The sequence below is a fragment of the Dromiciops gliroides genome, chromosome 4, assembly GCF_019393635.1.
Source record: "Dromiciops gliroides isolate mDroGli1 chromosome 4, mDroGli1.pri, whole genome shotgun sequence".
Lineage (NCBI taxonomy): Eukaryota > Metazoa > Chordata > Mammalia > Microbiotheria > Microbiotheriidae > Dromiciops > Dromiciops gliroides.
This window is the reverse complement of record NC_057864.1, coordinates 476,444,360-476,463,887: the sequence shown is the minus strand read 5'-3', so window position 1 is coordinate 476,463,887 and position 19,528 is coordinate 476,444,360. Positions and strand designations below refer to the sequence as shown.

The 19,528-nt window shown below is 49.8% G+C and overlaps 1 protein-coding gene across 1 annotated transcript in view; it reads right to left on the bottom strand.

Moving 5' to 3' along the window:
* STX1A (syntaxin 1A) overlaps positions 1-19,528 on the bottom strand; it is a 40,886-nt gene that overhangs the window by 9,478 nt on the left and 11,880 nt on the right. Inside the window, exons 3-4 of the mRNA XM_043963657.1 lie at positions 3,820-3,897; positions 2,790-2,889 (exon numbers count right to left, since the gene is read on the bottom strand). Of these exons, the coding sequence (XP_043819592.1) occupies positions 2,790-2,889; positions 3,820-3,897 (178 nt within the window). The remainder of the gene's footprint in view (positions 1-2,789; positions 2,890-3,819; positions 3,898-19,528) is intronic.

Here is a 19,528-nt window from a genome sequence, read left to right as displayed (position 1 = left end):
ACTGAAAAAAAAAATTATTTTTTGCGGGGCAATGAGGGTTAAGTGACTTGCCCAGGGTCACACAGCTAGTGTCAAGTGTCTGGGGCTGGATTTGAACTCAGGTCCTCCTGAATCCAGGCCAGTGCTTTATCCACTGAGCTACCTAGCTGCCCCCCCAGACACACACTCTTAATACAGACCTGCTCTTCTCCTCTTGACTCACACACATGTGCCTGGAGACACCCCCCCACCCTCACATACATACACGTGCATGTACACACGCAGAATATACCACATGCCAGTACACAGGGACCCCCAGAGGCCTGTCACTATGATCAAGTTCTCTGGGAAATCTCTGAATGGGGCAGCTGGATGATTCTTCTCCTCAGACTCCCAAGGGTGACATCCGAGGAGTCTCTGTTCAGTTCAGAACACAGCTGCTCCCTGACCCTCCTCCCTGTCCTAACTAGTGACACTCCTCTCTTACTTGAAGGATTGTCCTCTCCCTCCTGCCCCCCACCCCAGAAAAATCTCGTAACATTTAGTTCTCCAAAAGTGATCTCGTGGGGGGTTGGATTGGAGTATAGCTCATCGAGCCTGCATTAAGCTTTTGGGCATTGTCTGGGGACAGATGGAGCTCAGTGCTAAAGGACGTGGGGGTTTTGGATAATGCAGAAAACTACAGGCAGTCCCTTGGCCCCGCCCCATGGCAAGCTCAATAGGCGTATCCCAGCGCCTCTCGATACAGAGGAACAGGGGCAGTGGGAGCCGCCAAGATGCGAAAGAACGTCAGAGAGTTGGACCTGGAGGAATATCTAGTACTTTTCACCTCTTCTCTCATTTCGACAGGACCTCAGAGGCTGTCCAGTGCAGCTCCCTCACTTCTGAAGGAAGAACCGAGACCCTGAAAGCAGATGTGACTTACCCAAGGCCACGTGGGCAGTCAGTGGGGGAGCCAGCACTGGAATTGGGCTCTGCTGGCTCTGAGTGGAGCCCCTTTTTCCATTAGACTTGTGATCTCTGCATGGCTCCCCTATTCTAGAAGGGAATCCCTGCTCAGGTTGTAGGACTGGAGGATCTTGAGCCTTTAGAGGGTCTTTAGAGATTATCTCATTTTACAGATGTGAAAACCGAGAACCAGAGAGGGGGAAATTACTTGCCCAAGGCCACACGGGTAGAAAGTGACAAAGGTGAGAGGCAAAGCCATTCTCTTCAGCCCCCTGGGGTAGTGTCCTGAGAGGCTGGATTGGACACACCTCCAAGGCCCTTTACAATGTTGTGATTCTAGGCTTGTGGAGGCCTGGGCTTCAGCTAATGATTTCCCAAATGCCCTTCAAGTGAGATGCACAAGAATAATGGTCGAATAAAGGCCTCTCCAGGGCAGGGACTCTGGTATTTGTCTTTGTAGCCTCAGCCTGAATACAATGCCTGGCGCTTTAAGAAATGTGCACTCACCCAGTTCTGGCTTTCAAGGGCTGTGCTTGAGGAACTATGTGGCCATGACCACTAGAGGGCGCAGTGGATTGCTCTCTGGGCTCGGAGTCCCAAAGACCTGAGTTCAAATCCTGTCTCAGACAAATACTAGCTGTGTGATGCTGGGCAAGTCACTTGACCTCTGCCTGCCTCAGTTTCCATATTTGTAAAATAGGCATTGGGGTAGCTAAGTGGCTCAGTGGATAGAGCACAGGCCCTGGATTCAGGAAGACCTGAGTTCAAATCCACCTTCAGACACTTGACCCCTACTAGCTGTGTGACCCTGGGCAAGTCACTTAACCCTCACTTCCCTGCAAAAAAAAAAAAAAGGAAAAAAAATAGGGATAAGAATAGTACCTTCCAGGGTTGTTCTGAAGATCAAAGGAGATAAGGTATGATAGGAAAGTGCTTTGTCAACCCTTAAAGGGCTCTCTATAAATTCTAACTTATTTAAAGGCACAAGAAAATCAATTAAATATTGCAGAAAGGCTGAGGGCTGGAAATGGGGGGGCATATGCCAACTTGGGGTGCTGGGGATGAGATCCCATCCCTGGGGCTCTGCTGCCATGCTGCCCTCCATGCTCCCAACACACACACACACACACACACACACACACACACACACACACACACACTCTCTCTCTCTCTCTCTCTTCTCCATGGGGACAGAAGGTGGACCTATCATCATGCCAGTCCACTCAGACCACTGGCATAGCTGATAAACAGCAGCAGCAGCAGCACAGAGAACCCTGGCCTCCTCTGCCATCTGCTCCTCTTGGGAAGGGGAGGTGTGGGGTGTGTGTGTGTGTGTGTGTGTGTGTGTGTGTGTGTGTGTGTGTGTGTGTGTGTGTAGCTACCTCATCAGCCTCCTCCCAGACAACCCAGCTGCTCCCCTGACTCCAGGATGGGCAGACAGGGTACTGCCTGCCAACGAGGCAGGAAGGGCGGGCAGGCTGGGAGTGTGGTTGCCAGGAGAGAAGGGGCACAGGTGGGGGAGATCGCTTCCTCTTGCTTCTCTGGGGTAAGGGACCTCACAAAGGGGAAGAGGGCCTGGGCCCAGGGATTTCTGTGTCTTCTTCCACTTCCTAACCCTGCCCAAGGAGGCACTGTGGACAGACAATGGAAAAAACATTGACCTTGGCATAGGAGGAACTGAGTTCAAATCTGACACTGTCTATGTGACCTTGGGTAAATCACTTGGTCTCTCTGACCCCAGCGTTTGGTCTAGATGGCTTCTGAGGCCCCTCCCAGCTCTCCATCTTCATACTTAGCCCCAGGCCCCCTCACCCCATCTCCAGAGCCAGAGATGGTGACTTCCAGTGCTCAACCCCACTCACTTTCATCAGGGTTGGGGGCGGCCAGGATGGCGCTGTGTTTCCTCTTCACCTCTTCCACATTCTCTGAGATCTTGTCGATGAAACCCCGGATCTCTTCCACCTGGGGAGGAGGTTATCAAGAAATTTGGGGAGGGGACAAGTCAGGGTGGGAGGCATAGCTGGGCCCAACACTAGTCCTGGAAGCAGCCTGGGTGTGAGCAGAGCAGTGAGCTGGGGGGCTGGCCCTATCTAAAGTAGCACACTGGCCCATAAGTCCAAAGACCTGGATTCTAGTCCAGCCTCTTGCTGTGTGACCTTGGAAAAACCCTTTCTTCTCTGGGCCTCAGATAACTCTCTGATGGATAAATAGCTGTCCATCCATCCCACCGAATGGGGTTGTTATAAGGATCAAAGATTTAGAACCAGAAGTGACCTCAGAGTCCATATAGTATAATCTGGGCCTGAGGGAGGGGGCAAATTAAGTGACTTGCTCCAGGTCACACAGCCTGTAAGCATCAGAGGCAAAATTTGAATCCAAGTCTCTCTGACTCTGTGTCTAAGGTAAAGTATTTAAAGTGTTCTGAAAATTAGAATGTAGTAAACCTATTTCATGTGGGAGTCTCTTTTCAGGCCCACCTCTGGCATCTCACTGAGGGTCTCCAGACAGCCCTTAGCTCAGCTCCTTCTCCCAATCTTCCATACATCTGAGCGCTCGGCTCTGTGATGTTGTTGAGATAAGTAGACACACAGTACGCACGTGTGTATATGCACATGCATCATGTTGTAATATGTACCTGTATGAATAGATTTGTCTCCCCAAAGATAATGTAAGCCCCTAGAGGGCAGGGATCATTTCGTTTTTGTCATTATCTCCCTCTTGCTTAGCATTGTACCTAGCATACAGTTGGTGCTTAATAGTTGCTGTTTGAATGAAGGATATAAATGAAAGGAGGGGTATCAGAGCTAAGATGCTGCTCTGAGGGAGTTGACTCAGGTCCCCTGAAGGGGCTAAGGCACAGCTGGTGACTGGGACAACACACTGGACTCCCACCTGCTCGAAGAACTCATCCATGAAGCGGTCTCGGTCCACGGTAACAGTGACTTCATCATCGTCGTCGCTGTCCTTTGCCTGCACAGACACACAGGGATGCTCATGCATGTGGAGGTGTGCAATGACCCTACCGCTAGACCCCAGTCAGGGAAATGTGACACCAATGCCACAGGCATGATGCCCACCCTCTGCTGCCAAAGAGACCGTCCCTTGTGCCTTGTGGCACCATCCATCGGGAGATTCAGCCTGGTGCCCTTGGTACCAAGCCATGGAGATGTCTTGAGGTTTCTAAGAGCTATGGGTAGGGCCAGGTAGACTTGGCTGCTCCCGGCCTGGGCTCCTGCCCTCACCCTCAAGTGCTAGTGAGCCCTGCAAAGCAGGGTGGATGATGTTCCATACCTAGCTCTTGGGAGTTTGTCATTTTCTTCTCCTATTCATTTTTCAGATGAGGAAACTGAGGCAAACAGGGTGAAGTGACTTGTCCAGGGTCACACAGCTCCTAAGTGTCTGAGGCCAGATTTGAACTCAGGGACATAAGTCTTCCCAACTCCAGGCCTGGTGCTTTGTGCATGATGGCGCCGTCTAGCTGCCGAGTCCATTAGTTATCATCTATCATTTGATAGACTATAAGCCCTATGAAGGCAGTGACTGTTTTGTCTTTGTATTAATGAGATATTTATAAAGAGTTTAGCATAGTGCTTAGTACATAGTAGGTGCTTAATAAATGTCCCCTTCTCCTCTCTCCTTGTATCCCTGACACCTTGTATAGTAGCTGGAACACAGTGGGTGCTTGATAATAACAGCCAGTATTTCTACAGCATTTTAAGGTTTGCAAAGCACTTGACAAATGGGATTTCATTTGACCTTCAAAATAACTCTGGGCGGTGGCTGCTATTAGCCCTCTTTTATGGATGAGAAACTGAAGCCCTGTTAAGGGCTAAAATTCTAGCTTAAACTGTCTAAAATATCTAATGAGTGGTCGCCAATAAATTATAAGCTTTAGCAAGAGTTAGACTTTTAAGCATTTATTAAGGAGAATAAGAATTTGGTAAAGAGAGAAGGAAAGGCCTAGATTCCTATCTATTAAAGGGAGAGCACATTTCTAGCTCCGCTCCCACCAGAGTCCAAAGGAAAAGAGCCCCAGTCAGAGCGCCAGGCTCCCCCCTTCTTCCTCCCACAAGCCAATGTCACTTCCTGACACCAAAGAAAAGACTCCTGGTCTTGCCCTCAAAGACCTTCGCTTCATGGGCGGAACTCTTCTACAGTAAGTCTCCAGCAGGTGGCACCATTCCAATTGTTACAGCCCAGAGGTACTTAATAAATGCTAGATGATTTGTCTTTATGCTAATAGACTTGGCAGAATATAAATTCCTTGTGGGCACAGATTGTTTTACTTTTGTCTTTGTGTCCCTAGGGCCCAAGACAGTTCTAGGCATATATAAGGTGCTTAATAAATGCTTGCTGATCGACCACTGTCCCCATTAAAGCAACAACATTGCCAGAGCCCTATAAGGTTTGCAACGCACTCTACATACATTCTCATACTTGGGCCTCTAAAAAAGCCTGTGAAGGAGGAATTATGGGTGTTATCATCCCATCTTCCAGATGAGCAAACTGAGAAATGGCCTACCCATGGGACTATTACAAAGATAGCATCAGAAGGGTGATTCTAACCCAGGTCTCTCTGACTCCCACTTTTTGTTTTTGTTTTTGTTTTTTTTGCAGGGCAATGGGGGTTAAGTGACTTGCCCAGGGTCACACAGCTAGTAAGTGTCAAGTGTCTGAGGCCAGATTTGAACTCAGGTCCTCCTGAATCCAGGGCCGGTGCTTTATCCACCTAGCTGCCCCTCTGACTCCCACTTTTAACACCACCTTCCCACCTTCCTGGGCCTTTTAGAAAAATGTTTGTAAATGCATAACATTATAAAGATGTCATATTTTTCCTCTTCAAGTTCTTGGACCTCCTGCGTTCCATCCGTGGGGCCCAGTTGAAGATCTTTGTTCTAGAGACCAATGGGGTCAAACACCAATAGTACGAGAGGATTCCTAAGGGATGCATGTTGACTCAATTTTAAAATGTGAGATTCTCTATGTTTAATTGTATTTTTGTCTGCATGTAATTTAAATGTCATTTCCCCATTCCAATGGAATCCGGCTCAGGCCCCATTGTTGTCAGTGGGCTGGGGGTTTGCCCATCTCTAGGTGGGGTGGCCACAGTCAAGGATCTGGCCTTGGGGAGCCTGGGGGCTGAGTGGGAGACCCTGAATAGCCCTGCTCCCCTGGGATTGCTTCTCAGCTGTTGGAAAGTTCAGGGATGTGGAGAGAGACGTGGCCTTGGAGTCATGAAGACCTGGGAACGGGACCATTCACCTCCCAGGGCCTCTGACTGATGCTGCAATGGCAGTGAAGGCCCAGATCTGCCCCGAGACAGCGAGCTCCTTTCTGGGAGGAAGGAATCAGTGACTGGGCCCCAAAAAATAGTAAAAGGAAGAGAAAGGAAACCCAGGGAGTTGGGGGTGGGAAGATGGAGGAGGAGGAGGAAGCAGAAGGAGCCTGGGGGAGGAGTGGGGGTGTCCCCCATCCTGCTCTGCTCAGGCTGGGCCCCTGCGCTGGGTCTATTTCAGGCAGTTGCCCTGGGAAGTCACATGCTGCCTCATTGCTCTGGGGCTCCGGGCTCTGGTGCTTTAATTAAGACAAAGGCTGATTCCAGGCTCCCTTTCCGGGGAGGTCCCTTCGGGAGGAGGCCTGACAGCTGGTCCCTGTCCCCCTCCTGGATTTCTCTACGCGGGGCTGGGTGGGGCTGCCATGGACGGCCTAGGGAAGGAAAGGGGCTAGGGATGCCCTGGATTCTGCCTACAACTGCCAGTGCTGGGGGCATCTGCCTAGCTGGGAGATCCTCCCCACTCTCTTCCCCAACATCTGAGCAGACACAGCTGGACAGAGGGAACCAGACCAGGCCACTAGAGGGTAGAAATGGGGTCAGAGGGGTACTTGTAGGGAGAAGCCACAGCTGCTTCCCCCTCCCTTAGGCTGTGTGTGTGTGGCACACACACACACACACACACACACACACACACACACACAGAATGCCATCGAGCTCAAGGGATAGCAGGGAAGCATCTTTCTCATGCAGGTGCCTTTGAGCTCCCCTCCCCCAGCCTCCCAGCCCTGGAGAAGGGAGCAGGTGCTGGTGCCAGTCCCAGCCGCCTGCCCGCCCCCCCAGAAGCAGTGGAACAAAAGTCACCCCATCAGGAGTAATTACATCTTTGGCTTCCCTGTCTCCAGACAGTGCAGCCCACCCACCCAGAACTGTCATTACTGTGCCCTTCCTCAAACGTGTGCCTTTTTGCTATAGGCTGCCCTCCTTCCACTCCCTGGGGCAGTATGCCTACCCATCCTGCAGATAGAGAACCTGAGACCTAGCTGGGATGAGGAGCTGCCAAAGAGGGTTGGTAATATGGATGGCCCTGGGGCAGGCTGAAAGCTTCACTCATCAGGGGGGTGGGGACCATGGCCTCACCTTCCTTAGATTTCCCGCCCTCTAGCCCCCCTAGGGCTCCCCAAGGCTGAGTCCAGGCTGGGGAGGTGGGAGGAGACCAGAAGGATGGGTTCCTGGCCATGAACTTGAAGTGGCTCCCACAGAGCATGAAATTCAGGGCCCTGGATTTGAATCTCAGCTCTGCCTCCTATTAATTGCATGACCGTAGGCCCCTTTTCCGGGCCTCACCTCCCTTGTCCATGAAATGAGGGGCTTTGAAGGTCCCTTTCTAGCTGTAAGTTTTCTAGCTCTCTTACCTGGACTGTGACCTTGAAGGTCAAGGATACCCCAGCCTCTCAAGTGCGGATTTAGGCCTAGGAAGGGGTGGGCATAGCTGGCATGGGGAAGCAGTGTGGCTGATGGGCATCAAGCCCCTGGCACTGGAAGGCCCCTGCCCCAGCCTCGCTGTTCAAGGATCCCACTGGGCCCCTCACATTTGGTGTCAAGTAAGGAGCCATTGAAATTCCACTCTTTCCACGGCCCCCACTCCTGCATGACCCCCATTAACCCCACTCTTCTTGCTTCAATAGACATGGGACAGCAATTGGGGGAGGGGCTCTCTATGTAAGAGGCTGGAGCCCCAGCCAGCTGCCCTTTTGTCCACCAGGAGGATTCTGGGACACTCTGGAGGGGCTGAAACCCACTGGGGCCAGGCAGGGGTCATGAGAGCAAAAAGACCCAAAGGCAGTATGGAATGCACTCCAAAGCTAATGGGCTTTTTACTGTACCATCCACTGTTCTGAATGGTCTCATCTCTGATGTGACAGGTGACTCAGAAATCATAGGGAGGGATTTCTGCCTATGAGAGATGCAGAGTAGGGAAATGGATAGAGCATTGGACTTGGGGTTGGGAAGGACCTGGGTTTGAATCCTGCCTCTGACACTTGTTAGCATGGGGCCTTGGCTGTCACTTCTCTGAACCTCAGTTTCTCCATCTGCTAAACGGGGATAATATTGCCTGTGGGCTGATGTGAGACGCTAATGAGAGAATGCTGGCCAAGTGCTTTTGCTCATCTCCTAGGCTCAGGAGAGGAAGGGGGAGGTGGTGATGGCTCTCTCACAGTCCACAGGTCACCTCTGCCCCCCACCCACCTCCCGAGGGATGGCTGCCAGGCTCCCCTGGCAGGGGCCGGGGCTATCTGGAACTCCCAGTCCAAGCTGCTGAGGAGGAGGTAGGAGGGAGGAGGGAGGTGGGAGGTGGGAAGTTGAAGTTGGTGAAGGAAGCGGGTGTGAAACATCTCCAAGCCTTCTGCTGCTGGGTTGTCGCGGCTCCTCCCACGGCAGCTAAAATAAACCCCTCACTCAGCCTTGCTGCTGCTTTGTGGCACCCCATCGACGGAAAAGCTGGGGGGATCTCTAAGCACTATACCTAGCTCTCCTGGAGCTGGTCTGGCCCAATAAAGGCCAGCTGGGGAAACTGAGGCAAGAAGGCACGACCTGTCTCTCCTTGGTCAGTATGAAAGAGAGGTAGAAAGAGGACCCATGAGTTCTTGACATCTAGCCCACAGCCCAGTCTCCTATATACCCACTTTTCCTTTCTCTGTTCCAAGCGAGGGAGGAAGAGACTGGGCCAGGAGAAGGGGGGTGGCTAGAACCTTTGAGAGGAAACAGGCAGAATGAATAATGACAGTCTGGGCAGATGTAAACAAAGGGGGGCTTGGCAGTTGCATCACAGCGGACAATGGGATCTTTCCACAGGAGCAGGCCAGGTGTCTGGGTGGCAGGCAGGTTTCCTCTCCTGGGGACTGCTCCTCTAAGGCTGCCCAGCCAAATGCTAGCCTCCCAAAGAGGTAAAAAGCTCAGGTGTGCCTGTGGTTCTTCCAATATACTCCCCTCTCCCCCATACCATCGGCAGGATGTGAGCTGAATTGTGTCTGAAGCAGTGGGGAGGGGCTTCACTGAGCTATTCATACCTTCTGGTCTGCTCCCTCCTGCCACATGTTTAGGAGAAAGCTGAGGGATGGGGGTTGGGGGGAGGGTTTGGGGGTCAGGATTGGTGCTCAGTCCAGGATCAGGATTTGGGATTAGGGTTAGGGAGCCAAAGCTAAGGGGTCAGGGCTCAATCTGTGGCCAGGCTTAGGAGTCAGTATACTTTGGGACTGCTAGCCAGGGAAGAGTTTATTTCTACATAAAAGTAACTGACTCACAGAAGGACTGGCCCATAACTTCGGTCCTTCTTAGCTATACTTTAATTCCTGAAACTTAACGAGTGGGGTGGCCTTGCCTCTTCTTCCTCCTGAGATCATTGGACCATCAATTTGGAGCAGAAAGGGATATGAGAGGCCATCCTCTCCAACCCCTTCATTTTACAGATGAAGAAACTGAGGCCCATAGAGGTAAATGACTTGTTCAAAGTCACACATGTACTAAGTGGAAGAACTGGGATTTAGGCCAAGTCCTCTGACTCCAAATCTGACTCTTTCCACTCATGCTTTCCTCTCATGTTGTAAGGAGTTAGAAGTCTGTGTTGTTTTTTTAAATCTTCTGGGGACAGCTAGGTGGAGCAGTGGATAGAGCACCGGCCCCGGAGTCAGGAGGACCTGAATTCAAATCTGACCTCAGACACTTGACACCTACTAGCTGTGTGACCCTGGGCAAGTCACTTAACCCTCATTGCCCTGAAAAAAAAATCTTCCAATAAAAATTTGCAAAGAGAAGCATTATTTGGGAAACACCAAAATTGAAAACGTCACGTAACTGGGGAAGGATTAATCAAACTCAGGAAATCAGTGCAATGACTTGAAGATGTAGATTAGAATCGCACAGCTAAGGAAGAGAAAAAGATGATGCTACTCACGAAGTGATGATGCCCCCAGGGGGAGAGCTTATGCACATGTGGACCCTGGCTTTATGAGAGGAAAATATCCATGAGCTAGGGTGAGTGGGAAAATGGAGCTAAGAGATGGGGGACCCACAGGGAGGAATTCATTGCTAGCTAAATGGCACTAGATTGGAGGAGCGGCAGCACAGGGTGCTGGAGAGAAGGTTGATTCACTGTCAAAAGGCTGGATTTAAGTCCTGGTTCTGCCACCAACTATTTGTAATCATGGGCAAGACATTTCCCCTTGTTGGGGCCTGTTTCCTCATTTTTTTTTTTTTTTGCAGGGCAATTGGGGTTAAGTGACTTGCCCAGGGTCACACAGCTAGTAAGTGTTAAGTGTCTGAGGCCGGATTTGAACTCAGGTCCTCCTGACTCCAGGGCCGGTGCTTTAACCACTGCGCCATCTAGCTGCCCCCTGTTTCCTCATTTGTAAAAGGAGTTTTGATGAGATGACTTCCAAGGTTCCTTCTGTTTTTTTTTTTTTTTTTTTTTGGTGAGGCAATTGGGGTTAAGTGACTTGCCCAGGGTCACACAGCTAATTACCTAGCTAGTAAGTGTTAAGTGTCTGAGGCCGGATTTGAACTCAGGTACTCCTGACTCCAGGGCCGGTGCTCTATCCACTGCGCCACCTAGCCGCCCCTCCAAGGTTCCTTCTAACTCTGACTCTCTGCACCTATAAATATGGGATATTCATTCTGAAGGTCATTTGAAACATTTATGAAGATACATTCAATTGGTTCTGTCATTGTTTAAAATGTTTCAAGTGGTGTCCGTGATAAATGACTTATTTAAAAAAGATGTCTGCTGGGAACAAAGGATTTGGTCCAGGAGTGTTCTACTCTAGAAGCCTTGAGCCTCCCCAAGCATCCTAGGTAATTAGCTCCCTGTCCATGGTACTGAGCTCTCATACCTGATGTTTAGCCCCCCTCTCTAGTGCTTAGCACCCTGTCCCTCATACTGATTGCCCTATCCCTGGTGCTTAGCTCCATGTCCCAGATGCTGAACCCCCAGTCTTTCTTACTGTGCACCCATCGCTGGTGTATAACCGTACTGTCTTCTCTTTCTTGTCTTACATTGAGCCAGTAACGGCTCTGGAAAAACTGTCACACACGATTGGCTCCAGGTCTAACCTGTTCCTGCTCCTCCCCCACCCCCAATCTCTCAGCACCAAAGCCCTGTGCTGGGGGAGAGAAGGTGGGCCACAGGAGCTCTACCCTCAGCATAGTTCTGGGGTCTCCCTGAGGTGAGCACTGAGCACTCTTGCCATGCCTTGGCCTCCCATGCTTTTCAGAGGATGTCTGAAGAGATCAATTCTGAGGTCTGCAGAGTAGGCTTATCTGGGGAGGGGGTGGGGATAATTTGCCTGGTGGCTTTAGCATTCATTGCTCCTGGCTGAGGCAAAGCTAGTTGGGGAGGGAGCCCTTGCTGTTGTGCTAAGCAGAGCCCCTAGCCCTAGACTGACCCCTAGACCTGGCTCACAAATTGAGCTCTAATTACCACACATACCTCCCTCACCACACACACACACACACACACACACACACACACACACACACACACACACACACACACACACACTCTAACCATGACCACAGCCTCTGCTTGCTTTCTACCTTCTTTCTGAAGAATAAGCCCAAGAGAAGCCTCTGGCCTTTGGTTCTCTCTAGACAGAGAGCTCTCAGCCAATCTAACCTTGCCTATGGGGCTGGCCAAGGAGGCAGACTGCCCAGGAGTCCCGTTAACTGGTGCCCAAATTAATCTCACCCCATGCCTGCTGCTCTTCCTCTCTGTTTCATGGCTATTTTGGTACCACACAATGTGGAGAGGGAAGATGGAGATGGTGAGGGGCTGGAGGGAGGAATGACATACCAGATAGAAACAAGACAGGACAGCTCTATGTGTAGGCAGAGTAGGCGGTCACCCACATGTGAAGCTGTGAGAGGCCTGAGAAAAGCTTCCCCTGTCCTCAAAATATCTACCCCACCATCTGCCACAAGCCTGAAATTCCACCATTAGAAAGTCACTCCTTTGGGAATGCTGCCCCCAGTCTCCCCTTTTAGAATCCAAACAACCATAAGAAAAAAAAATAAACGTATTTTGTGGCTGCCTGATGTAGTAGGAAGGGAAATGATTGGGAGTCAGGGGACCTGGGTTCTAGTCTTGGCTAAAACCTGGGCAAGTCCCTTCCTTTTTCCAGACCTGAGCTGACTCCTCTGTAGAGGAAAGATATTGCCCTGGATTGTCCTTCCCATCTCTTTCAGACCTGACAATCTAGAATAGAAATACCCCCCCCCAACACTCCAATTTGAATGTGTTTATGGAGTCACTTGTCCTTGACAGGAGAGAGGGATGGTGAGATCACTGGACAGGGCATGGAGGGATAGGGCCCAGACAGGGAAGGCACAGAGAGGTTAACTGACTTGCCCAAGGTCATACAGCCATTATGAGTCTGCAGTGAGACCCAGGGCAGTCTGAGATCTGTCCTGAATCCAAGGCTGGCTCTGGATTCACCCAGGCAGGCTGCCTCTCATATAATGCTTTATACACATATAATGCTTTAGGGGCTTCAGTTTTGGTCACTGCAATTAAAAAGAAGCAACAACAAGAACAAAACAAAACAAAATCTGGGGGGGGGGTGAGGAGGCAGGGGAGACTCTGGTGCTCAGAGACAAAGATGCCGGAAAATTAGCTCAGAGGAATTTAAGTGTTCTTTAGATGGGAGAAAATTCTAGAACCAGAGCAGACATTAGAAAGGGGAGTCAAAAGCAGAATGAGGAGCCAGGCACAGAATCAAGATCACAGATTTGGGGCTGGGAGGAGCATCGAAGGCCATCTAATCTTCATTTTACAGATAAGGAAACTGAGGCCCAGGGAAGTTAAAGGACTTTGGCTCTGATACCTAGAGCTGAAAGGGATCCCAGAGGTCACTAGTCCCATATCTTTATTTTACAAATGAGGAAACTGAGGCACAGAGAAATTAAATGACTTGCTGAGCCACGAAGCTAGTAAGGGTCTTAGGTGGAATTCGAACCTAGGTCTTCCTGATTCCACATCCACTACCCTGTGGATTTGCTTCTCCTTAATCCAATCTTTTCATTTTACAGATGAGGAAACTGAGGCACAGAGAGGCTAAAGTGCCCAAGGTCACACAGGTAGTAATTGGCAGGGTAGGATTTGAACCCAGGTTTTCTGACTCCAAAGCCAGCCCTCATTCCTCTCTGCCTCACTAGAGAAGGATGAATGATGACCTAATTATGGTTTTGGAGGCATTTCTGTGCTTTTCTTAGGAAGATACTTAGCTATCATTCTTGTGGTGAAAGAAGCAGGCCTCAGGGGATTTGGGTCAGACATACAGAGTTGCCTTTTGGCCATCCAGGGCCCAGACCCTGGAATGGGGGTGGGTTTAGACGGGGTTTCCATCCCTAGACGTTGCTAACAGAACAGACGGTCATTTGACCCTCTGGTACATCCCCTTCCCGCCCGAGGCATCATGGAGGATTCTAAGAATCTGGGCTCGGCAATTCCGTGATTCTTACAGGAGGCAGGAAGGAAGTTGCCAGCACTCCAGGGATGATTCCCTTTGGGTGATGTCAGGCCTGGACAAACTGATTCATCCCAGCTGATGGTGCCGAGCGGAGAGCTGTTGTCACCAGGCTCTTGGCGGCTGTGCCAGCGGTCCTCCCCCACCCTCTCTAATGACTAATCAAAGTCCCAATTAACAAAACACAGAAGGCAAAGAGATGGGCCAGGGCTGTGGGAAGCTGAACTCAAAAGAGAAGGTGATGGGGGATTCCAGAGCACTCCACCCCAAAGTCCCTGGTCTTGGAGAAGTTCATACTGACTCCCTGGATGTGGTGAGAGCTCGGGAGAAATCAGGAGGCAGTGGGTGTGGTGGCACAGCGGACAGATGGCGTTAAAGGCCTGCCTTGGAAGCCTGACTCTGATGTGTGACCTTGAACAAGTCATATCATGTCTTTCTGGGCCTCAGTTTCCTCATTTGTAAAATGAAGAGATTGGACTAGATGACTTCTCAGGCCCTTTCTCGCTCTACTGAAGATCCAACCCTAGATCTGTGATGCTACAATCACCTCCGTTTCCAATGGCTACCCCACTCTCAGTGGAGACCCATCTCTGCTTGCTTCTCTTTCAGTCTTGCTCATATGAGGTCCTGATGACAGAAGGTACCAGGGAATTATCAATGAATCAATCAATAAGCATTTATTAAGAGCCTACCAGGTGCCAGCCACTGTGCTAGGCTTCAGCACAACCCCTGCCTAACCCTCAAAGAGCCACTGTTTAGTTGGGGGAGACAGCACAGAAATATATGTATATATTTCCAAGCAAATCTAGAGAAAAGGTGCTAGCAGCTGGGGTGTGGCAGGAAAGGCTTCAGGTGGAAGAATTTGAGCTGATCTTTGAAGGAAACTAGTCCAACCTCATTGTAAAAAGGGGGAAACTGAGGCTGGGGAAAGGCATTGGCTTATCTAAGGACATACAGATGATTAAATACAGAGCTGGGATTTGAACTCAAGTCTTCTGAGGAGTTGGGGGTGGAGGCATGAGGAAGGGGAGGAGAAATGTCATAGAGAAACAGTGGCTACTTTTCCTTCCTGCTGATCTCCAGCCCAGGCATTCTAGCTTCTATCTCCCTTCCGATGTGTGGAGTCAGTCCTCTCTGTGTTCTGTTAAATCCCTATGCAGTGATAGGAGCCTCAGCCTCTCTACTCCCTTCTAATTTTTTTTTTAGTGAGGCAATTGGGGTTAAGTGACTTGCCCAGGGTCACACAGCTAGTAAGTGTTAAGTGTCTGAGGCCGGATTTGAACTCAGGTACTCCTGACTCCAGGGGCGGTGCTCTATCCATTGTGCCACCTAGCTGCCCCTCCCTTCTAATTTTATGGAGAAGCACCATGGTGTGATGTACAGAGAACTGGCCCCAGAGCCGGGAACGCCTGGGTTGGAGTCCCACCCCCACCACATACTGACTTGGGCAAGGTCATTTCATCTCTCAGTGATCTAGGTCACTCAGTGAGGTATCAACCTGCACTGGTAAAGAGTATTTCCTCAGAGGGGACTCCAGTGAAATCCCAAGTTCTATCCTTAACCCATCTCATTTTTGAGGGACACTGAAGTCAAGGAGACACAGTGGTGGAATGAGATGGGAAATCCAGCAGGTTTTTCCCTCCCTCCCTCTTTTCCTTCTTTCCTTCCTTCTTTCCTTCCTTCTTTCCTTCCTTCCTTCCTTCCTTCCTTCCTTCCTTCCTTCCTTCCTTCCTTCCTTCCTTCCTTCCTTCCTTCCTTCCTTCCTCCCTCCCTCCCTCCCTTTCTCCCTCCCTTCCTTCCTCCCTCCCTCCCTGCTTCCCTCCCTTCCTTCCTCTCTCCCTTCCTTCCTCCCTTCCTCCCTTCCTTCCTCCCTCACTCCCTCCCTCCCTTCCTTCCTTTCTCCATTCCTCCCTCTCTCTCTTGCTCTTTGTCTCTCTCTCTCTGTCTCTCTTGGTTTGTCTGTCTGTCTCTCTCCCCAGAGCAACCCCCTGGGCACGGGGGAGCTTCTAGGAGGATGGGCCATGCTGAGAAGGGAAATCAGACAAAGACCATCTGCAGAAAAATGATGGGTCTCTAACTCCAGAGATGCTTTGGTTTAAAATCCTTCAATCCTAGAATTGGAAGGAACCTCAGCAGTGGTTGGAACCAACCTGGAACCTCTTCTAGCATCTCCAACAAGTGGCCTGTGGTGAGGGGGACCTGCTCCCTCCCCAGGCAGCCCATTCCCCCTTTGGGGTGACTAATTATTAGGAAGTTTTCCCTGTACAAAGCTGAAATTTGCTTCCTTGTAACTTCCAACCATTGTTCCCAGTTCTGGGCCCTGGAGTCTAGCAGATAGCACTCCGTCACTGTTCCACTGTGCATATATTTGAAGGCAGAGATCTCATCCACCCTTTCTCCTTCCCATCCCACCTCCTTTTCTTCAGGTTAAACAACATCAGTTCTTCCAATGGGAGATGGCAATGAAAGTGAACGAACATTTAGGGGCTGCTAGGTGGCGCAGGTCCTGAGTTCAAATCCAGCCTTAGACACTTGATACTTACTAGCTGTGTGACCCTGGGCAAGTCACTTAACCCTCATTGCCCCTCAAAACCCAACCAACCAACCAACCAAAACAAACAAAAAAAGAAAAATGAAAGTGAACGTTCAGAGAACTTCCATAAAGGTTACTTTACACACATTTATCTCATTTTATCCTCCCAACAAACCTGGGAGGAAGGTGCCAATGTTATCTTCATTTTACAGAGAAAGAAACTCAGGCAAACAGAGGCCATGTGTTTTGCCCAGAGTAACAGAGCTAATAAGTGTCTGAGGCAGGATTCCAACTCATGCCTTCCTGATTCCAAGTCCGGCACTTTATCCACTAGCCCACCTTCCTGCCTCTAGAACTGACCACAATACTGCAGATGTCTCCTGACCAGGGCAAAACAATCCAGCCACCCTTGTTTTCTAGATGGGCAAACTGAGGTCCAGAGAGGGGAAGTCACTTTCCATAGTAAGATCGTTGGACATTAATGGAATATAAATTGAACCCTATTTTCTTTTCTTTTCTTTTTTTTTGGTGAGGCAATTGGGGTTAAGTGACTTGCCCAGGGTCACACAGCTAGTAAGTGTGAAGTGTCTGAGTCTGGATTTGAACTCAGGTCCTCCTGAATCCAGGGCCAGTGCTCTCTCCACTGCGCCCCCTAGCTGCCCCTGAACCCTATTTTCAATGAACTGGGGGAGCTGATTATGTACAAGAAGACTCTGATCAACAAGGAGATGTTGTTAAGTGAGTCAATAACTGTTTCTTAAACCCCTCTTATGTCCAGGTACTGTGGATCACTAAATGCCCGGGATACGAAAAGAGGCAAAAGAAAGTCCCTGCTCTCAGGGAGCTTACGATTTCAAGGAGGAGAAGAAGGGGTGGGATCTTGAGATGGACTATGATGGGGAGGCGGTATAAGAGTGGAACGCCTCATGCTAGACCCTAAGGACAGGGGGGGGGGACCTGGATTATCTTGTAACCCCCACTGGTTTTCTAAATCTAGGTCAGAAATAAACACCAAGGCCATTTCTATTAAGGAGCTGGCCCATTCATGTGAGAATGTAAATAAAGACCTTTGATACTTCTGCAAAAAAATAAAATAAAATAAAAGCCAATCCTACTAGACCAGCCTTGGGCAGACCTTGACTGTGGTGCTATCGACAAATCATGGAATCCTTGCGTCAGGGGCCTTGTCTGGGGAGCCTTCCCCTTGGAGGTAGGTTCTTAGCTCCCCTTTCACACATGCTCCTCACTCTCCTCTCCCCAAACTCCAGGAACCACCTAGAGTTGGGGAATTGCAGCCATAGTCTCTGCAGGGTGTTTGAAGGTGCTCTGCCTGCAGTGACATGGAGTGAGGGAGGGAAAGCCAGGCCATGCAGACCCCTTCACTGCCTGCTTTACTAGGGGGCCACTCATTTTGATCCTTTAGTGGGGGAGGAGAGATGTCTTAGGATCAGTCCTAGGTGGGAGCCACCTGAAATTCTGTTTAGAACATGATCTAAATGCTAACTATTCTCACAGGGTCATAGATTAGGGGCTGGGAGAGCTCTCAGAGGCCAGCAAGCCCTCCTTGCTTATGTTAGCACACACATCCTCCTGCCTTCTTCCCTTCCCTCCTCCTTTCCCACCTGTCAGATCAATTATGAAGCACCTAAGCCCAGAAGATCCTAGATCTATGGAGGGAAGGGACCCCAGAGGTTGTCTAACTTAACCCTGTATTTTACAGTAGGAGAAACTGAGCCACAGAAAAGTTAAGTGACTTTCCCAAGATCCAACAGGTAGTAAGTGACAGAAAGTAGATAAGAGCTTACATCTTCAGGCTCCAAAACGCATGGCTCTTTCCATTATTTGTTGTTGTTCAGTCACGTCTGACTCTTCCTGACCCCGTTTGGGGTTTTCATGGCTTAGATCCTGGAGTGGTTTGCTGTTTCCTTCCTAGCTCATTTGACAGATGAGGGTGAAAGGACTTGCCCAGGGTCACACAGCTCGTAGTAAGTGTCAGAAGCTAGATTTGAATGCAGGAAGATGAATCTTCCTGACCCCAGACCCCATAGTCTAGCCACTGTGCCACCTCACTGCCCTCTTTCTCTCATACCACTATCTTAGAGATGGAAGGCACTGTGTTAGGTGCTGGGAACACAAAGATAAAAATGACTTAGTCCTTGCTCTCTTGAAGCTGACTTTCTCTCAGAAGTCCCAGTGGCCTACTTTCTCAAGCACCTGTTCAAATCTGACCTGCCATTCAATACTGAGTTAAGTCCTACCTCATCGGAAGCCTTTCCTGACCACCCTAGCCCATGTGAACCTCTCTCTTCTCTGCCCTCCTCAGTGTCTAATTAGCCCTACTGTTCTGTAGTGTTCGTGTGTGTGTATAGGACATACCCTTATCTCTGGTGGTGATGATGGAAAGTTACTTTTGTGATGCCTAAATGGCTTAGAAATTTTCTGTCTCAGGAGGTGCCCTGAGTAAGTTCCATCAGAATATCTGCCTAGGGGCAGCTAGGTGGCGCAGTGGATAGAGCGCCGGCCCTGGAGTCAGGAGGACCTGGGTTCAAATCCGGCCTCAGACACTTAACACTTACTAGCTGTGTGACCCTGGCAAGTCACTTAACCCCAATCGCCTCACTTTAAAAAAAAAAAAAAGAATATCTGCCTAATTGGCCTTGAGTTGGGATGGAGAACAGCTATGACCTCAGCTCCTTTCTTTTTTCTTTTTTTTTTTTTTAGTGAGGCAATTGGGGTTAAGTGACTTGCCCAGGGTCACACAGCTAGTGTTAAGTGTCTGAGGCCGGATTTGAACTCAAGTACTCCTGACTCCAGGGCCGGTGCTTTAACCACTGCGCCATCTAGCTGCCCCTCAGCTCCTTTCAAAAAGCGTTTTTGTATAATTAAAATGCTGAATTAGGAGTCAAAGGACCTGGGTTCGAATCTTAGCTCTTTCTCTTACTTCCTGTGTCATCTTGGGTAAATCACATCTGCTTGCAGACCTCAGTTTCCTTTTCTTTTTCTTTTTTATTTTTGTTTGTTTGTTTGTTTTTTAGTGAGGCAATTGGGGTTAAGTGACTTGCCCAGGGTCACACAGCTAGTAAGTGTTAAGTGTCTGAGGCCGGATTTGAACTCAGGTCCTCCTGAATCCAGGGCCGGTGCTCTATCCACTGCGCCACCCAGCTGCCCCAGTTTCCTTTTCTATGAAAAGAGGGGGTTGGAATAGATGGTCTATTCTAGCCCTAAATCTGTGATCATGTGATCCCCTAATGTTAATGTTCGGCCCCATGGTCTTCT